Source organism: Macrobrachium nipponense, chromosome 35 (assembly GCF_015104395.2).
Source record: "Macrobrachium nipponense isolate FS-2020 chromosome 35, ASM1510439v2, whole genome shotgun sequence".
In the NCBI taxonomy this organism is placed as follows: Eukaryota; Metazoa; Arthropoda; class Malacostraca; order Decapoda; family Palaemonidae; genus Macrobrachium; species Macrobrachium nipponense.
This window is the reverse complement of record NC_061096.1, coordinates 32,505,663-32,521,502: the sequence shown is the minus strand read 5'-3', so window position 1 is coordinate 32,521,502 and position 15,840 is coordinate 32,505,663. Positions and strand designations below refer to the sequence as shown.

Below are 15,840 nucleotides of genomic sequence, written 5' to 3'. Positions count from 1 at the left end.
ACTACGTCAATATGAACGATTATGTCCAATAACATAAGAAGCTTGAGCTGTCCGCTTACAATTTCTCTTGAGTTTTTGTTTATGAAACTTGCCTGTCAGATATGTATGTAGCTGTATTTCCGAATTCAGCTATAGTATATATGTCTGCCAGGTAAGTATGAAAAAAACTTTATTGCAATATAATATCATATTTTGCTTGCGTTATTTTACTACTGGTTGGTTCAAGTCATATACGCTTGCTGTAGTTACCTCTTCGGATGGCAACGAGAGGTCTATTGTCTATTAATTTAAGGACATTTAATCGTTACTCCCTGCAGCCGTTCCTCCAGGAGTTTCCGATTTATCTTTTACCTGTTGTATGGTAGTGTTATGACGACACAAAACGCATTCTATATATTTAGCGTTTCTGTTTCGCTTAAATATACCAGCTTGAGAGTCTCTTTATGCTAAAAATTACGGACCTATTTCTTCGTAGAATAGGGTAGCTGGCAACCCAGGCATAAAGTTAAGAGACGACGATCGTAAGCTGCTGCTGTCACTGTCCTCTCCGCCAGTCCAAACGAGGCAGTACCAGCTCGTTCGCTGTCATGCGCTCTAGGTTACGTCTCTCTCTCCTGCGGGATTGACTGACTAACCGTATCTCTGTGCTGGCAGTTACGTCTCTCTCTCTCTCCTGCGGGATTGACTGACTAACTGTATCTCTGCCCTACAATCACGGACTTTAGCCTAAGTTTTATTGAGGGGATTTCTTACATGAATGAATAAACATTGCATTCGTTTTGCCTTACTATGTTCTCAGAGATATCTCTTACTCCTTTCGGTGCTCGTTACCGCACGGTATAGGACTACGAGTCTACCGCAACATTTCACTATTATATATGCTCTCCTGCTTAGGCAAAGCGCAGCCTTTTTAGGGAAGTAACATACTGTGTGAGGGAATGGATGAGCTTGCTGGGGACCATTTCCTTCCTAAAGAAGTTTGTTTCCCTGAATAGACTGCAATTCAGACCTCTACAGTTTTTTCCTACCGGGAAACTGAAATTTTATTAAAGATCTAGGAATGATTCTGAACATTCTCTCGGTGCGTTAAGTATCACTTGAGGTGATAGAAAGAAGGTGCTGGACATCTGGAGAGGGTTTCAGATGTCCTGGATCATAATCTGAAAGAAGTGGAAGCAATTCTGTCGTCCCCCTCCAGTCCTGGAAACGAGTTTTTGGAACCAGTGGTCCATATCAACTCTGATCTTCCACAGCTCTCTTATATCTTAGGAAGTATCTTCTCTCGGTCCCCTGTTCGGGTTTACGAGAAAGAGCCTATTATAACAACAGGCGTAGAATGTAACGATCCTCTAGAGGTTCGTTACAGGATTGCAAAAGTCCGTACGAATCGTCTCGATCGACGGCAGCAACTACTGACTTCCGAGTGGAATCTTCTTAAGAAGTATGTTGAGAGTTATGGAGACTTTAGGGACGTCCTTTCATACATCTCTTCGCTATGATATTGAACAGGGATGGATGTTTAGTCTCTTTTCCCCTTTTTCAAACGCTTAGGAAATGTAATAAGATGATTTATACCATCACAGGGAGCGACAATGACGCTAATCGCCCCATGTTGGCCTTCAAGATCCTAGATTCACAGAGGTCACGTCCTTCCAAGGACCTTTTCCGAGAGAGTCGGTCTACTTTAACACGAAAGGTACCTATAACCTCTCCGCTCTGAGTCTGACTACGTTCAGACTATCGAGATGTGACAGCATAAGATTGCCGTCTTCCCTTTCCGTTTGAAGAATGGGATAAGCTGGCAGTCACAACTATTAAAGAATACGCAAATATGTTTGTTGGACGGCCTTTGGGCTCAGAGATTTGCTTCTGTCAAACAACAAAGCCCTCACAATCTTTGAGTTCTGTGGAATCTCGAAACTCGCTCACCATCTACTTTTTGTCTCACCTGTTTTCTCGGAGTCAGACACTCGTGCGAGATCAGGAGACACTAGTAGTAGCCCTGAGTTTCTTGTTGACGAAGTCGGTTGCGTTTACACACCCCGATGATCGTTTAACATGAGACCAGGTTGGACTGTCAGGCATTCGTCCTTCGGGACTGAATCGCCTTTTTGCTCTCCTCGCTCCTTTCTCCTGGCAACCAGAAGCTCGAGTCAGGAGTGGCTCAGGAGTTGATTCGCTAACGACGTTGGGTTGCGTTCATCACCCCAAGGTTTGCTTAGCTTGAATCGCCCAGGCAGTCCAGACACTCATCCTTAGCGAAGCGAAGAATAGTGCCTTATGGTCTTCAGGGTAACAGCCTTGCTGTCCTTGATGCGTCTGACTGGTCAACTGGTCGGTCACCTGACTTTAGTACAGACTGACTGACTGTGCATGTCCAGATCGAAGCTTTCAATATGGAACTTAGACATAGTCTGAAGTTCTTGATGTCAAAGCATTCGAACATCTCCTACCTGTTAACTTCTTGCACGTGATCAGGAAGGCCTTTTTCTAACCACCCTAGATACGACAAAGAGGGTTAGTGAGGTTTTCAGCCATCGTCAGAAGTTTTGGCATTAGAGAACACAAGGCGGTGCGTTCTCTAAGCCTTCCGTTGTGGCCTAAGAATGGAAACCCGTCTTGTTCTTGGGCCAGGAGCTTGGAATCAAGGATGGCACAAGTTATTGGGCAGGAGCCAGAGAGATGTCCTGTGCCCTGTCAGGTCTCTCAAGTTTTTATCTACATAAAACTCAAGAAAGTCAAAGTCGTACGGACAATCTGCAGTGTTCCGAAAAGACCAGAACTTGCCCATATCGAAGAACACCCTGGCTTTATTGTTAAGGAGTTCTTTCAAAAAAGCTCCTTCATTGTGTTGGCACAAAGATTTGAAATCTTTTGATTTATGAATGCTCACGAGGTGAGGGCGCGGCCTCGGAAGCATTTCAACAGAGCATGGGCACTCAGCAACATCCTGAGTACCATGTTTTAGCGAAGCAACTCTGTGTTCAATTCACACTCCCTGCGAGATGTGAAGATGGCATATGAGATCTGCTGCTCGCTAGGGCCATACGTGTCTGCAGACACAATCTTGGGGGCAAGTAGTACCACTCATCCTATCCTGTAGAAAATGGTTAGGAAGAGCTCTTAATTTAGTAGTTGAGTCGCCGACAACGGTGACTTCTTAACTCTTAAGCCTTAGTTAACACACCTTAACTTTGGCTAGGTTGGTCAGGTGGTGATATATATTTATATATATCTATATTTATTTTACTTCTTAGCCCTCATGGTATGGTCAATATGGTCTAGTCACGTCGTGTCTCGCCCCTGTTGACAGATCATCTGGAGTGCACCAGCTATAGGTGGTCTCCTACCTCGCTGGCAACTCTAGTAGCACAAGCAGACTTACGTGGCAATAACCACGAAGCCAGCAATGCTAACAGGTGGAACCAAGATGTAAATCATCTGCATGCATTTGTTTCCCAAAATCCTTCTATTCTGTCCCTTCCCACCTCCAACGGGGGTGGGATTCAGCTATATATATATCTGACATGGTAAGTTTCATGAACAAAATGATATTGTTATGATACATAAAGTTTGTTTCATACTTACCTGGCAGATATATATAATTAAGTACCCACCCACCTCCCCTCAGGGGACAGTGGAAATAAAAATTATGAATAGAAATGGGGAAATGGTTCCTGATCCCCACCCGCCTCCCAGCGGCGGGGAATGGGTACTAACCACCTGGCCGACCACTGTGTGTGCCGGAAGTTTTTGAATTTCTGTCGGACTTCAGAAAATACAGCTATATATATATCTGCCAGGTAAGTATGAACAAACTTTATTGTATCATAACAATATCATTTTGTTCATACTTACCTGGCAGATATATATAATTAAAGTGGCCACCCACCTCCCCTCAGGAGACAGTGGCACTGATAAAATATGAATAGAAAATGGGAATGGTTCCTGATATCCGCCTCCCAGCGGCGGGAATGGGTACTACCACCTGGCCGCCCACTGCGTGTGCCACGAGTTTTGAAATTCTGTCGGACTTCAGAAGATACAGCTAATATATATATATATATATCTGCCAGGTAAGTATGAACAAACTTAATTGTATTATAACAATAACATTTTTGCTGTGAACAGTAGCTACAGCGTTGTTCGCGCTCTTCTATTGTTTATCAGTGTTGCCAATTGGTATGTTTTTACCCGCCAAACTGGGTATAAGACTTACACAAAACCAGGGAAATAAATGAAATTAGCATATCTATTTGTAGTATATATATATACATATTAGAGCAATTTTATCATTATTGCATTACTATGACAACTAGATTTCATGGAAACATTTAGTAGTAAATGCATCAGCATATGTGTGAAGCTCCACTAATTTGGCAATGATGACATTTTGCCATTCCTAGCATGCAAACATTAAAGGTTACATTTATTTCTGGCATACAGTTATTTAAAAAAAGTCAAAATAGTAATATAGACTGAAATCAATGAAAAGTGCTAGCAAAAAAAAAGAAAAAAAGAAACAAGCAAAATTTTTGTCATAATCCACTAATAGACATGAATTAAAATAAACATTTTGAAGCAACATAAAGTAAAGCTAAACTAGATAATAGTAAAGTACACATTTAAGGGAATAGCTTTGCACCTCATAAACCGTGTACTCGTGTGCTGCCCACAACTGTGTATGTGGAGTGAACGCTTAGGAACCAGGAACCGCAACGTAGTTCAAGAGCCATTTAGATTGAATTAAGACCAAAACATGTATAATTACGATCAAATAAGCACTGTGGAGTTTCAGTTGTGATGGCAGTAAGGATAAAACCACCAATTACAAGATATAAATGAATTTCAGTTCAAACCATAACCCTGGGAACTTTCACTAATATAAGCAACAAATTATTTTATTTTGCTGATTATAACTGCAATCTTGAGTAAGATCAATAAACGTTACATATATACGCTAACATTGTTCAAATGAGTGCTGGGAAGGCTGGGAAAGATGTTGGATTCTTTGCAGTTATGAATGGCACCTCAGGCAGTTGATGCCATATTGGATTTAAAAACTGCCTTGAAAACCTAATTTACGAAGACCTCACATGCTTATTATAGTTCATATAGCACTTTGATATATCACATTAGTTGACGAAACTTCAATCTTTTTAATGGTATGCTTAAAGATGTAATTGTATTCTTGTTTCACCAATTAAATATCGAGTGAATAAGGCTGATCCACGCGATGACGATGGATCGACTGCAGTGTTTCCCCCTAGTTTTTTGGTTGCGTAAGGATTTAACAATTTATTGTTATTTTCTTTTGGTCGACTGTAATTAACCCCCAGGGGCTAGTACGTACTTAACACGGCAAAATACATATGATGCCCCAATCCGGGTTACTTATTAAGAATTTACCCTTATTTTCAATGGGTCGACTGTAATTAACCCCCAGGGGCTAGTACTAAATACAGCAAAATACATTTGATGCCCCAATCCCTACTGGTTGTCATATTTGTAGGAAAATTCGTGAAGTCCGAGCAGAGTTTTAGCCTAGAATTACCTTCAAATGTTTTACGCTTTGGGTAGTTTGCAAAATGACGGGATGCCATTGTCTCCAATGTTTTGTGTTACTTTTTGGGGGTTCAGGGGGCAAAGCCCTCCCTTCCAGGTCAGGGCATGGTGCTGTAAGTGAGGTTAGTAGTTAGGTTAGGTGAGGTCTGGTTAAGCCAGCATTCTATGAAAGGTTTGGTTTGTATACTTTTTCGGGAAGGTGGCCACTATATCACCGCTTGGTCATTTACCCTACAAGCTTTTTTGTAGATTTTAGCTATTCATGTGGGGTTGTGGTTCACTGTAATAATTCCACCCCTGACTTACCTACCAGTAGTTAACCACCTTAATACTGAGCTTTTAAAAGTAGACCAGTTTTTTCTGTGTACATGAGTACAAAAGATTAATTTTTTATACTGTATCTAAGAAAAATGCAAGTTTCCCCTAATCAGATAGATCATTATGCTGTTGTGGGTCTGAGTTTAAGGAACTGTAGCCCTCTCTTCCGATCAGATGGATGCTTCATCCAAGGTCAGATTAGGAGTCAGTCTGGGCACAACCCCCTCATATAGAGTCTAGGTGAAGGAACAATAAGTTAGAATGTTTCCCTGTATATTTGATTTCCTTTTAATGGAATCACTTATGAAAATTGAATGTAACACTTTAAAAACTAATGAAAACGAACTTTCATTAATTATTCTTGTAACTGATTTTCTTATCTACTTATACAGTATTTTTGTTGTGAGAAACAAATGTTCTCTTTATAATTATCATTACCATTTGACTTATAGTATACAGAAATTTTTATGCTGTCAAATATTTATAAAATGACACTACATTGGACCTCAAAGCTATCATACAGTACAGAATATTGGTGCCATATAACAAGAAGTATGATTGGTGACAATTTTGTATGAAATTTTTATTATATTTTTGAAATTTTGTTAATTTTTCTTCAGATATCAGCATGGGCTTTGATATATTCGAAATTACACTTCAGCCTCATGTACCGGTTTACTTCAGTGGTCAGCAAGTTCAGGGTTATGTAACAGCTAAAACATCATCCCAAGTATCATGTCGAGGTATAGTGAAATAACAGAATAATCTCTGATGTACACTACTGCACATTTAATGAATATCAAGTTGCATGTGTTCTTATGAAGCTGAAATGATTGGTTTTTTATTTTGTATTTTTTGTTCTTTTTACTGATGCTTCAGTTCCAGAGGTTTGCTTACCTGATTTGCAACTACTGGTACCTTAGCTTAAAGGGTTTCAACTTGTAATGGGGAGGAAAATTCATATTTTGTACTTAATAATCAGGTAGCAAGCTAGATATAGGGGATACTGAAACAGACTTGACTGAAATGTCCTATCTAACTTTGTAAATGTGTCTCTTTGTTTTCTGGGTAACTGACAAATCGTGTCCTGCTCTTTACCTTTCCTCTCTTGCACTTTGACAATTAGCTTGTGTTTGTCTGCCTCAAAAGAGACTGCATTTCATATTAAGAATTTTTTTAGCCTAATTTGCTGGTTAGTGACGCGGCTGAACTAGTCAAACACATTTGCATTTTTTTTATGCTATCCAGGCAGTCACCAGTTATTGGCAGAGTTCCATTCCCGATGGCGTGAGGATAAACGAAAATCACTGATAACCGAAAATCGGCGATAGTTGTGCCAATCCTCAGTTGTCAACTCCAATAACTGAGGATGGGCTCAATAAGTGGAGATTGGGGCATATCAGCACCAAAAATTTAGTTACCGTTGTCACTAGACAAGTGCCACAAAACCAGATCACAGATAACCGAGGCCGCTAGCAACAGGGACTGCCCGTTTTCTGTTTGGTTTAAAGGAATTTGTAATCAAACTGTTGCCAAGTTTTGTTTAGTAATGAATATCCTGTTCATTTATATAGAGATTTCGTATTTTATTCGTAACTTTCTAAATGAAGTTTTTTTTTAAAGATGTGTCAGGGTAACTTCATTGAGTATTTGTCCATATAGACATTTCTATAAGAATGAATTTTCAGGTTATAGTAAGTGTACTACATGTACTAGATGCTGTAAAGCCAAATTCATTATAGGAATGTTGCTATATATATATATATATATATATATATATATATATATATATATATATATATATATATATATATATATATATATATATATATATAGATTTATAGATATATATATATATATATATATATATATATATATATATATATATATATATATATATATATATATATATATATATATATATGTTTGTATGTAATGTATGTATGTATATGTCTAATAAAAGGACCCATAAAAACACCAAAATATAGAGAGAATAGTACTATACGTATTTCAGAGACTGCTGTATCCCTCTTCAGGTAGATGAATCAGCATGGTCTTTGATTCATCTACCTGGAGAGGGAGACAGCAGTCTCTGAAATATAGTACTAATCTCTCTGTATATATTTGGTGTTTTATGGGCTCCTTTTATTAGATGGAATTCTGTTGTAATGGAACATTTTTACCAGTCATGTATATATATATATATATATATATATATATATATCATATATATATATTATATATATATATATATATATATATATATATATATATAATATATATATATACTAATATATATAAAATGTATATATATATATATATATATATATATATATATATATATATATATATTTATTTATATTTAACATTCAACTTCCCTGCCAGATATATACTTAGCTATAGACTCCGTCGTCTCCGACAGAATTTCAAATTTCGCGGCACACGCTACCGGTAGGTCAGGTGATCTACCGCCCTGCCCTGGGTGGCAGGACTAGGAACCATTTCCCGTTTTCTAATCAGAATTCTTCTGTCGCTCGGACCATCAACATTGTTGTTGGTTCCTCTCGATTGGTTTTTCTTTTTTCACCGGCAATTGATCTTCTTGACCGACTTTTGGTGATGTATCTGGATTGTTGGATTGGCATACCGCTTTTGTGGACTGTTTTTGTGGACTTGATTTTGGAATTTTCTTTAATAATGTCTGACTCTGGAATGGTTGTGAGACGTTGTGTGAATGTAGGCTGTAAGGTGAGGTTGCCGAAAGCTTCGGTAGACCCTCACAGGTATGCAAGGGTTGCAGGGAGTATGAATGTTCTTTTACTAATACTTGTAAGGAATGTGAGAACTTGAGTGAGAACGAATGGAAGAATCTAACTAATTATTTAAAAAAGTTAGAGAGAGAAAGAGTGAGGAAGGCTTCTTATAGAAGTTTAAGTAGTTCTAGATCTGAACTAATTCCTAGCTTGGGATCTTCCCCAAGGGTAAGTATTGCTACTTCTCCTTCCATTGCAGCCCTTCTCCTATTGCAGAACTGTAGATCCAGCAAAAGAACTTGCGGATCTAAAAGCAGCCTTCAAGTTGATGGAAAACAAAATGGCTTGCCATACAGTAAGGCTAGTAGTGATTATTCAGTGGACAGTGATATGAGTGTCCCCAGTGTAGTGGAGGGGGCATCTGGTCGGCTCAGCAACGCTCCTAGGTCTAGACCTCTTCCAAGCTCGCATGCCCAGAGGAGAAGGAATGTCGAAAACCGAAAGGAGGTTGTGGAGAATCCCCACCGATCAGGTGTTCCCTTCGGCGGTTTCTGTGACACCCCAGACTGCCAAGGATCGCTATTGTAAAAGCGTCCTGCTGAGTGTTTTTCGTCGTCGGGATCTTCATCTCCGAGACGTGATTGGAGAGATTCAGATCGATCTCGGCCACTCAAGAGGAGTTGGAAGGCTCCGACTATTGATTCGAGCCCAGAAAACTTCCTGAGGATCTCCCTCGGGAGTGAAGAAGGCAAGAAGAGCCTTTCTTTCAACCAGAGTGAGAAGGAGGCAGGAGGTGGAGGCTATGGACTCCTCCCTCCTCCTTCCCTCCTCCGAAGAGGATAAAGAGGAGGCTACGAAGAGATTCATGATGGCGATGCAAGAACAGATTTCGTCTTTGTAGGAGTTCTGTCAAAGGAGCCTCCTAGAAGGAAAGACTCTTCCCTTCCGATCAAAAGATCCTCCAGACTATGGAGGTATCTGCCGCCAGGATCGATACTCCTACTCGAAGTGAGGTTTCCTGTACGAACCTGGATGAACCAATCAGACGTCTGGCACCGGCAGGAGTGAGGATGTCACCCGAAGAGGCAGGAGCCAAGAGCCAGGAGTGAGGAGTCAACCAGGAGCAGGAGCCCAGAGCCAGGAGTGTGGAGGCATCCAGGCAGGAGGCAGGAGGCAGGAGCCAAGGAGGCAGGAGCAGAGCAGGAGCCAGGAGCAAGAGGCAGGAGTCAGGAGTCAAGAGGCAGGAGCCAGGAGCCAAGAGGAGGAGTCAGGAGCAGGAGCCAGGATGCGGAGTAGGAGGCAGGAGTCCGGAGCAGGAGGTCAGGAGTCAGGAGCCAGGAGTCAGGAGTCAGGAGGCAAGAGTCCAAGAGCCAGGAGGCAGGAGTCGGAGACTCGTTCCTGGAGGTTATGACTCTTCTCCACATAGGAGCTCCTCTCCTTCAGAGCATAGGAGGTCTTGGAAGGACTCTTCCTCAAACGTGAACTTTCTCCTTCGTCCTGATCGAGGGTTAGACGAGTTGTCTGATGACGAACCTCCTGCTAATGAGGGACTATCTAGTTATAAAGTCTTAGCCTCATTATTACTTCAAGAATTTGGAGATTCTCTTAGTCCGGCGGCTCCTCCTTCTCCTCGTTCTCTCTTTTCGAGCTCGGCTACGGCAAAATCTTCGGCCTTTTTGAAAATGAAGCCTGCTATATCGATGAAGAAGGCACTCCATTCTTTTAGATTCTGGATGGACAAGAAGAAAAGAGTTAGGAAAGACGGTATTCTGCATGCCTCCTTCCAAACTACATGGAAAGAGAGGTATTTGGTATGGGACAGGAGAGACTATGGGTCTTCTCTACCTGCCTCTGCAGATGCGGACTTTGCCAATTTAGTGGAGGCCTCTAGACGTCACTCCTTAGGATCGGTCAGAGCGACGTGGAGCACTTCAGAGTTGAACCACTTCTAAAGGGACTTTTTTTGTCACTTTAGAGGTGTTCAACTTTTCTGGATTGGTCACTCGGAGTTCTGGCCAACAAATCTAAAGATCCGGGAGTTTCTTAAAAAAAAACCCAGAGATTCTCCATAGCGTCCTGTCTTGCATGGACAAGGCAAGTACAGGACGGTTCGGGTGAAATGGCTTCCCTTTTTGGCCTGCTGGTCTCCTGAAAAAAGAGATCAGTATATGGATCCCTATTATCGAAAGGGGGTTTCTCCGAGCCAGAGGACTGCTTTGTTGTTCGCCACCCCTCTATCGGATCATCGTTTCCTTCTCAGTTAGTGAAGGATATATCTCGCTCGCTAACTGAGAAGGCGACACAAGACCTACTTACACAAACGTCCAAGAAAGGACGCCCTGTAGTGTCGGCGATTAAGAAGGACTCTCGTCCTCCTCAGCAGCCCTTTCGTGGAGGTACAGCGGCTCGTCCCCCTGCCAGAAAGAAGAGCTCTGATAAGAGAGGAAGGTCCTCCTTTAGGCCTTCAAGAAATCCAAGTGACTTGTTGCTCCTTCAAGCACCAGTGGGCGCCAGACTCCTGAACTTTGCAGGGAGTATGGGCAAAAAGGGGAGCCGACCCTTGGTCAGTGTCGGTCCTAAATAAAGAAGGGATATGTAATCCCCTTCGACAACAGCCCTCCCCATAACATCTACGCCTCGGGAACTGTCAGCGAGGTACAGAGACCCGGTAATGAGAAAGACTCTCCTTCAAATGGTGGGGAACAAATGTGGGAAAAAGAGGCCATCGAACTTGTGCAGGATCCACACTCCCCGGGATTTACAATCGCCTTTTTCTAGTACCAAAGGTATCGGGGGGGTGGAGACCAGTTCTGGACGTAAGCGCTCTGAATCGCTTTGTTCAGAAAAAGAAGTTTCGCATGGAAAACGTCCGCCTCAGTAATGTCGGCTCTTCGTCCAGGAGATTGGATGGTCTCTCTGGACTTGCAAGAACGCATATTTCCACGTTCCCATTCACCATTTGTCAAAGAAATATCTTCGTTTTGTAATAGGAGACAAGATCTTTCAGTTCAGGGCTCTGTGCTTCGGTCTGTCTACAGCTCCGCAAGTATTCACCAACCTGATGGCGAATGTGGCAAGATGGCTTCACCTAGAGGGAATAAACATCTCCCTCTACTTGGACGACTGGCTGATCAGGGCCAAGTCGGAGATTCAGTGCTTGGAGGACTTATCAGTAACAAGGAACATATAGATTCGCTGGGATTGCTCGTCAACCTCGAGAAGTCACAGTGATCCCCAGCCAGAACTTGGTCTATCTGGGGATTCAGATGGATTCTCGGGGTTTTCGAGTATATCCTTCGCGAGAAAGAATCACTCGAGGTTTGTCGAGAATCTCAAGCTTCTTAGAGAGAAAGAACAGTTCAGCGAGGGATTACCTGAGCCTTTTAGGGACCCGTCCTCACTAGAAAAGTTCTTCTCTCTGGGGAGACTTCACCTTCGCCCTCTTCAGTTTTTCCTCAAAGAGGTGTGGAGTTGGAAGACGGGACAACTCTCGGACATCTTCCAACTTCCACAAGAGGTAAGAGATCATTTGAAGTGGTGGATCCCTCCTCTTCAAAAGAACGAGGGCGTATCGCTTGCCCTGCAGAACCCAGACCAAGTGTTATATACCGACGCTTCGGAGTCGGGATGGGGAGCGACGCTAGGAGCAAGGGAGGTGTCAGGCACCTGGACAAAGGAACAGGTGTCCGGCACATCAATTGCAAGGAACTAGTGGCCATACACCTAGCCTTAAAGTTCTTCGAAGAGATAGTCAGAGGCGGGGTGATACAGATAAACTCGGGGACAACACCACGGCTCTGGCTTACATACGCAAGCAAGGAGGCACGCACTCTTTCTCCCTCTATCAGTTAACAAGACACCTGTTAACCTGGACGGAAGAAAGAGGCATAACTCTCCTCACAAGGTTTGTTCAAGGGATCAAGAATGTGAGAGCGGTACAGACTGAGCAGGAGGAATCAGGTCCTTCCCACAGAATGGACTCTACACGAAGAAGTGTGTCGAAGTCTTTGGTCCCTGTGGGGGAGGCCTCACATAGACCTGTTTGCGACGTTCCTCTCCAAAAGAATAGAGATATTTTGCTCTCTAGTGGAAGATCCGAGAGCCTTTGCAATAGACGCGTTTCTACTGGATTGGTCGGGTGTGGACGCATACGCCTTTCCCCCGTTCAAGATCCTGGGGGAAGTGCTCAGGAAGTTCGTAGCTTCGAAGAGCACGAAACTGACGCTAATAGCCCCATTTTGGCCAGCCCAGGAATGGTTCACGGAGGTACTGGAGTGGATAGTGGACTTCCCCAGATCGCTTCCAAACAGACACGATCTACTCAGACAACCCCACTTCGAGAGGTTTCATCACAACCTCCCAGGTCTCGCTCTGACTGCCTTTCGACTATCGAAAGACTTGTCAGAGCGAGGGGCTTTTCTCGCAAGGCTGCGGGCTCTATCGCTAGAGCCTGCAGAGCTTCGACGAGAAGATTGGATACCAACTCAAAGTGGGAAGTCTTTAGGAGGATGGTGTGAAGGGTCAGAAGCTGTCCTCCTCCTCCAGTACCTCTATAGTGAATATTGCCGATTTCCTCCTCTTTCTGAGAGAGGAATCACACCTATCTGTCTCAACAATAAAGGGATACAGAAGCATGCTGTCTTCAGTATTTAGGAATCGAGGCCTAGACATTGCAAGCAACAAAGATCTACACGATCTAATTAGATCTTTTGAGACTTCAAAGGCAGCTACTCCTAGAAACACCTAGTTGGAATCTAGACGTGGTCCTGAAATTCCTTTCATTGGATAAATCGAGCCTTTACATCTGGCTCCTTCCGCGACGTCACTAGGAAATGCTTGTTCCTGGTGGCTCTCGCTACAGCCAAGAGGACGAGCGAATTGCACGCTCTGGATTCCACGGTGGGGTTCAAAGGAGATGCTGCCATCTGTTCTTTCCAGACAATGTTTCTGGCAAAGAACGAAAACCCGTCAAAACCGTGGCCCAGAAGTTTTGAGGTAAAAGGCCTATCTAACCTAGTAGGCAGAGAGATAGAGAGGTCTCTCTGTCCAGTGAGAGCTCTGAAATATTATTTAGAGAGGAAGAGACAGATGGGAGCTTGTCAACAAGGTCTTTGGTGTGCGGTGAAGAACCCCAAAAGACTCATGTCCAAGAACGCCTTGGCTTTCTTTGTGAGAAGCGTTATTACGGACGCTCACAAGAACTGCTCGGAGGATCCTTCGGTCTTCTAAAAGTCAAGACCCATGAAGTGAGGGCAGTAGCAACGTCTTTGGCGTTCCAAAAGAATATGTCTCTAAAAAATATCATTGAGGCTACATATGGAGGTGCAATTCAGTGTTTGCATCTCATTATCTGAAGGATGTGAGTGACCTATGAGAAGTGCTTCTCGCTAGGTCCTTTTGTATCAGCAGATACAGTGCTGGGTCTTGGAGCAAAGACTGATCCTTAATTTTGTGTTTTTATCGTACATAAACCCTCTTGTCAGATATGTGCTTGGTTTTCTATTAGCAAGCTCACTAATGTCGCACGGGAGCATAGTGTCATTGCTGGTAGGGGATCAAGGGGTATGTATGGCTAGTAGGGGAGTACAAAATTTTTTTTTTTTGTATATTTTGTAATGAAAGTGTGTTTATGTTTCGAGTTTTTGGTTGTTTGGAAGGAGTTCGGGGATAACTCCTTACAATCTTAGAACTAACATGGATGTTAGGATCAGGTGATCGGGTGATCGGGTTTGTGCTCCTTGAACAAGGTGTATTGTCATGTTAGTGGAATAGCACCCAATGACAAAGGCCTTTAGGCTCTGCCGAGTAAGTGGTAAGACCCCCATTGGCAGACCCACAAGAACTCTTAGCCATAGATCAATATCTCGCTGAGGCTCTTGAGGCTAAGCAGACTCCAAGGCAGTAGCCGCGAAGTCTTCAGCCTAATAAGGTAGGAACCAAGGTTTATTAATACCTACAACATATGTTGTTTACCTGTCTATTTCAGTAGTTAGCTGTCTCTTACCCACCACCAATGGGTGCTAATCAGCTAAGTATATATCTGGCAGGGAAGTGAATGTATAAAAATGATATTGTCATGTTACAATAAAGTTTTATACATACTTACCTGACAGATATATACGATTAATGGCCCCACCCAGCCTCCCCGCAGGAGACAGGTGGAAGAGAAGAATTCTGATTAGAAAACGGGAATGGTTCCTAGTCCTGCCACCCAGAGCAGGGCGGTAGATCACCTGACCTACCGTTAGCGTGTGCCGCGAAATTTGAAATTCTGTCGGAGACGACGGAGTCTATAGCTAAGTATATATCTGTCAGGTAAGTATGTATAAAACTTTATTGTAACATGACAATATCATATATATATATATATACATATATATATATATATATATATATATATAATATATATATATATATATATATATATATATATATTGCTACATGTGGGTTTGTTTGATTGCAAGTTCTTATCTTGGAAGTTAACATTTAACTTGGAACCAACATTTCATGCAAGAAATAAATGCTAGAGAATTGGCATCTGGCTCTTGGCATCTCTCAAGTGAAAAATTCAAGATTAAATGCTAACTAGAGTGCCACACAATTAGTAATGAGACATAAATAAAATCAACTTAAAGGTTTAAGTGATGGATGTAGGGGGACAGTGGTTACAGATGTTCTTCAGTGTTTCACACACCTTTTCTGTAACACATGGAGAAAGAAACATGACCACTTGTTAAGCCAAAATGCAGTCTAACTGTTACAAGGGAGTGGTGAAGGCTCAAGGCGTAATGTTAAGCTATGTACAGCTAAATTATTTTTTACTCTGATAAGTGGTTACCGACAAGTCAGGGTCTAGCACAATGCAACGGGAAAAGAAAAAAGGAAATGAGATAAGAGTAAAAGATAAATGACTGAACACACCCCACTGCACAGTACCTTTATTCCTTAAGTGAAGCTCCTTGGTTGCAGAATAAAGTGGCTCTCAGACAAGTGGGACCTTCTACACACTGCACCTTAAGGGGGCTGGCCAGCTAATGCCATTTTTTAAGGACAGGACTTTGACATTCATACCACTTAATAAGGTGACTTGTAACATCTCCAAACCACATATGATTTTTGCTTCTTACCTTCGGTTTTGTGACCCCAGGGCGATTTATCTTGAAAATATCCATTTTTTAAATTCTATCTCCTCCCTTGATATTTA

At 42.2% G+C, this 15,840-nt stretch overlaps 1 protein-coding gene across 3 annotated transcripts in view; it reads left to right on the top strand.

Moving 5' to 3' along the window:
* The window catches only part of LOC135208557 (arrestin domain-containing protein 3-like), a 96,242-nt gene that overhangs the window by 33,270 nt on the left and 47,132 nt on the right, over window positions 1–15,840 (top strand). For all 3 annotated transcript variants that reach the window (XM_064240874.1, XM_064240872.1, XM_064240873.1), the window contains exon 2: window positions 6,504–6,626. In XM_064240874.1, coding sequence (XP_064096944.1) covers window positions 6,504–6,626 — 123 coding nt within the window. The remainder of the gene's footprint in view (window positions 1–6,503; window positions 6,627–15,840) is intronic.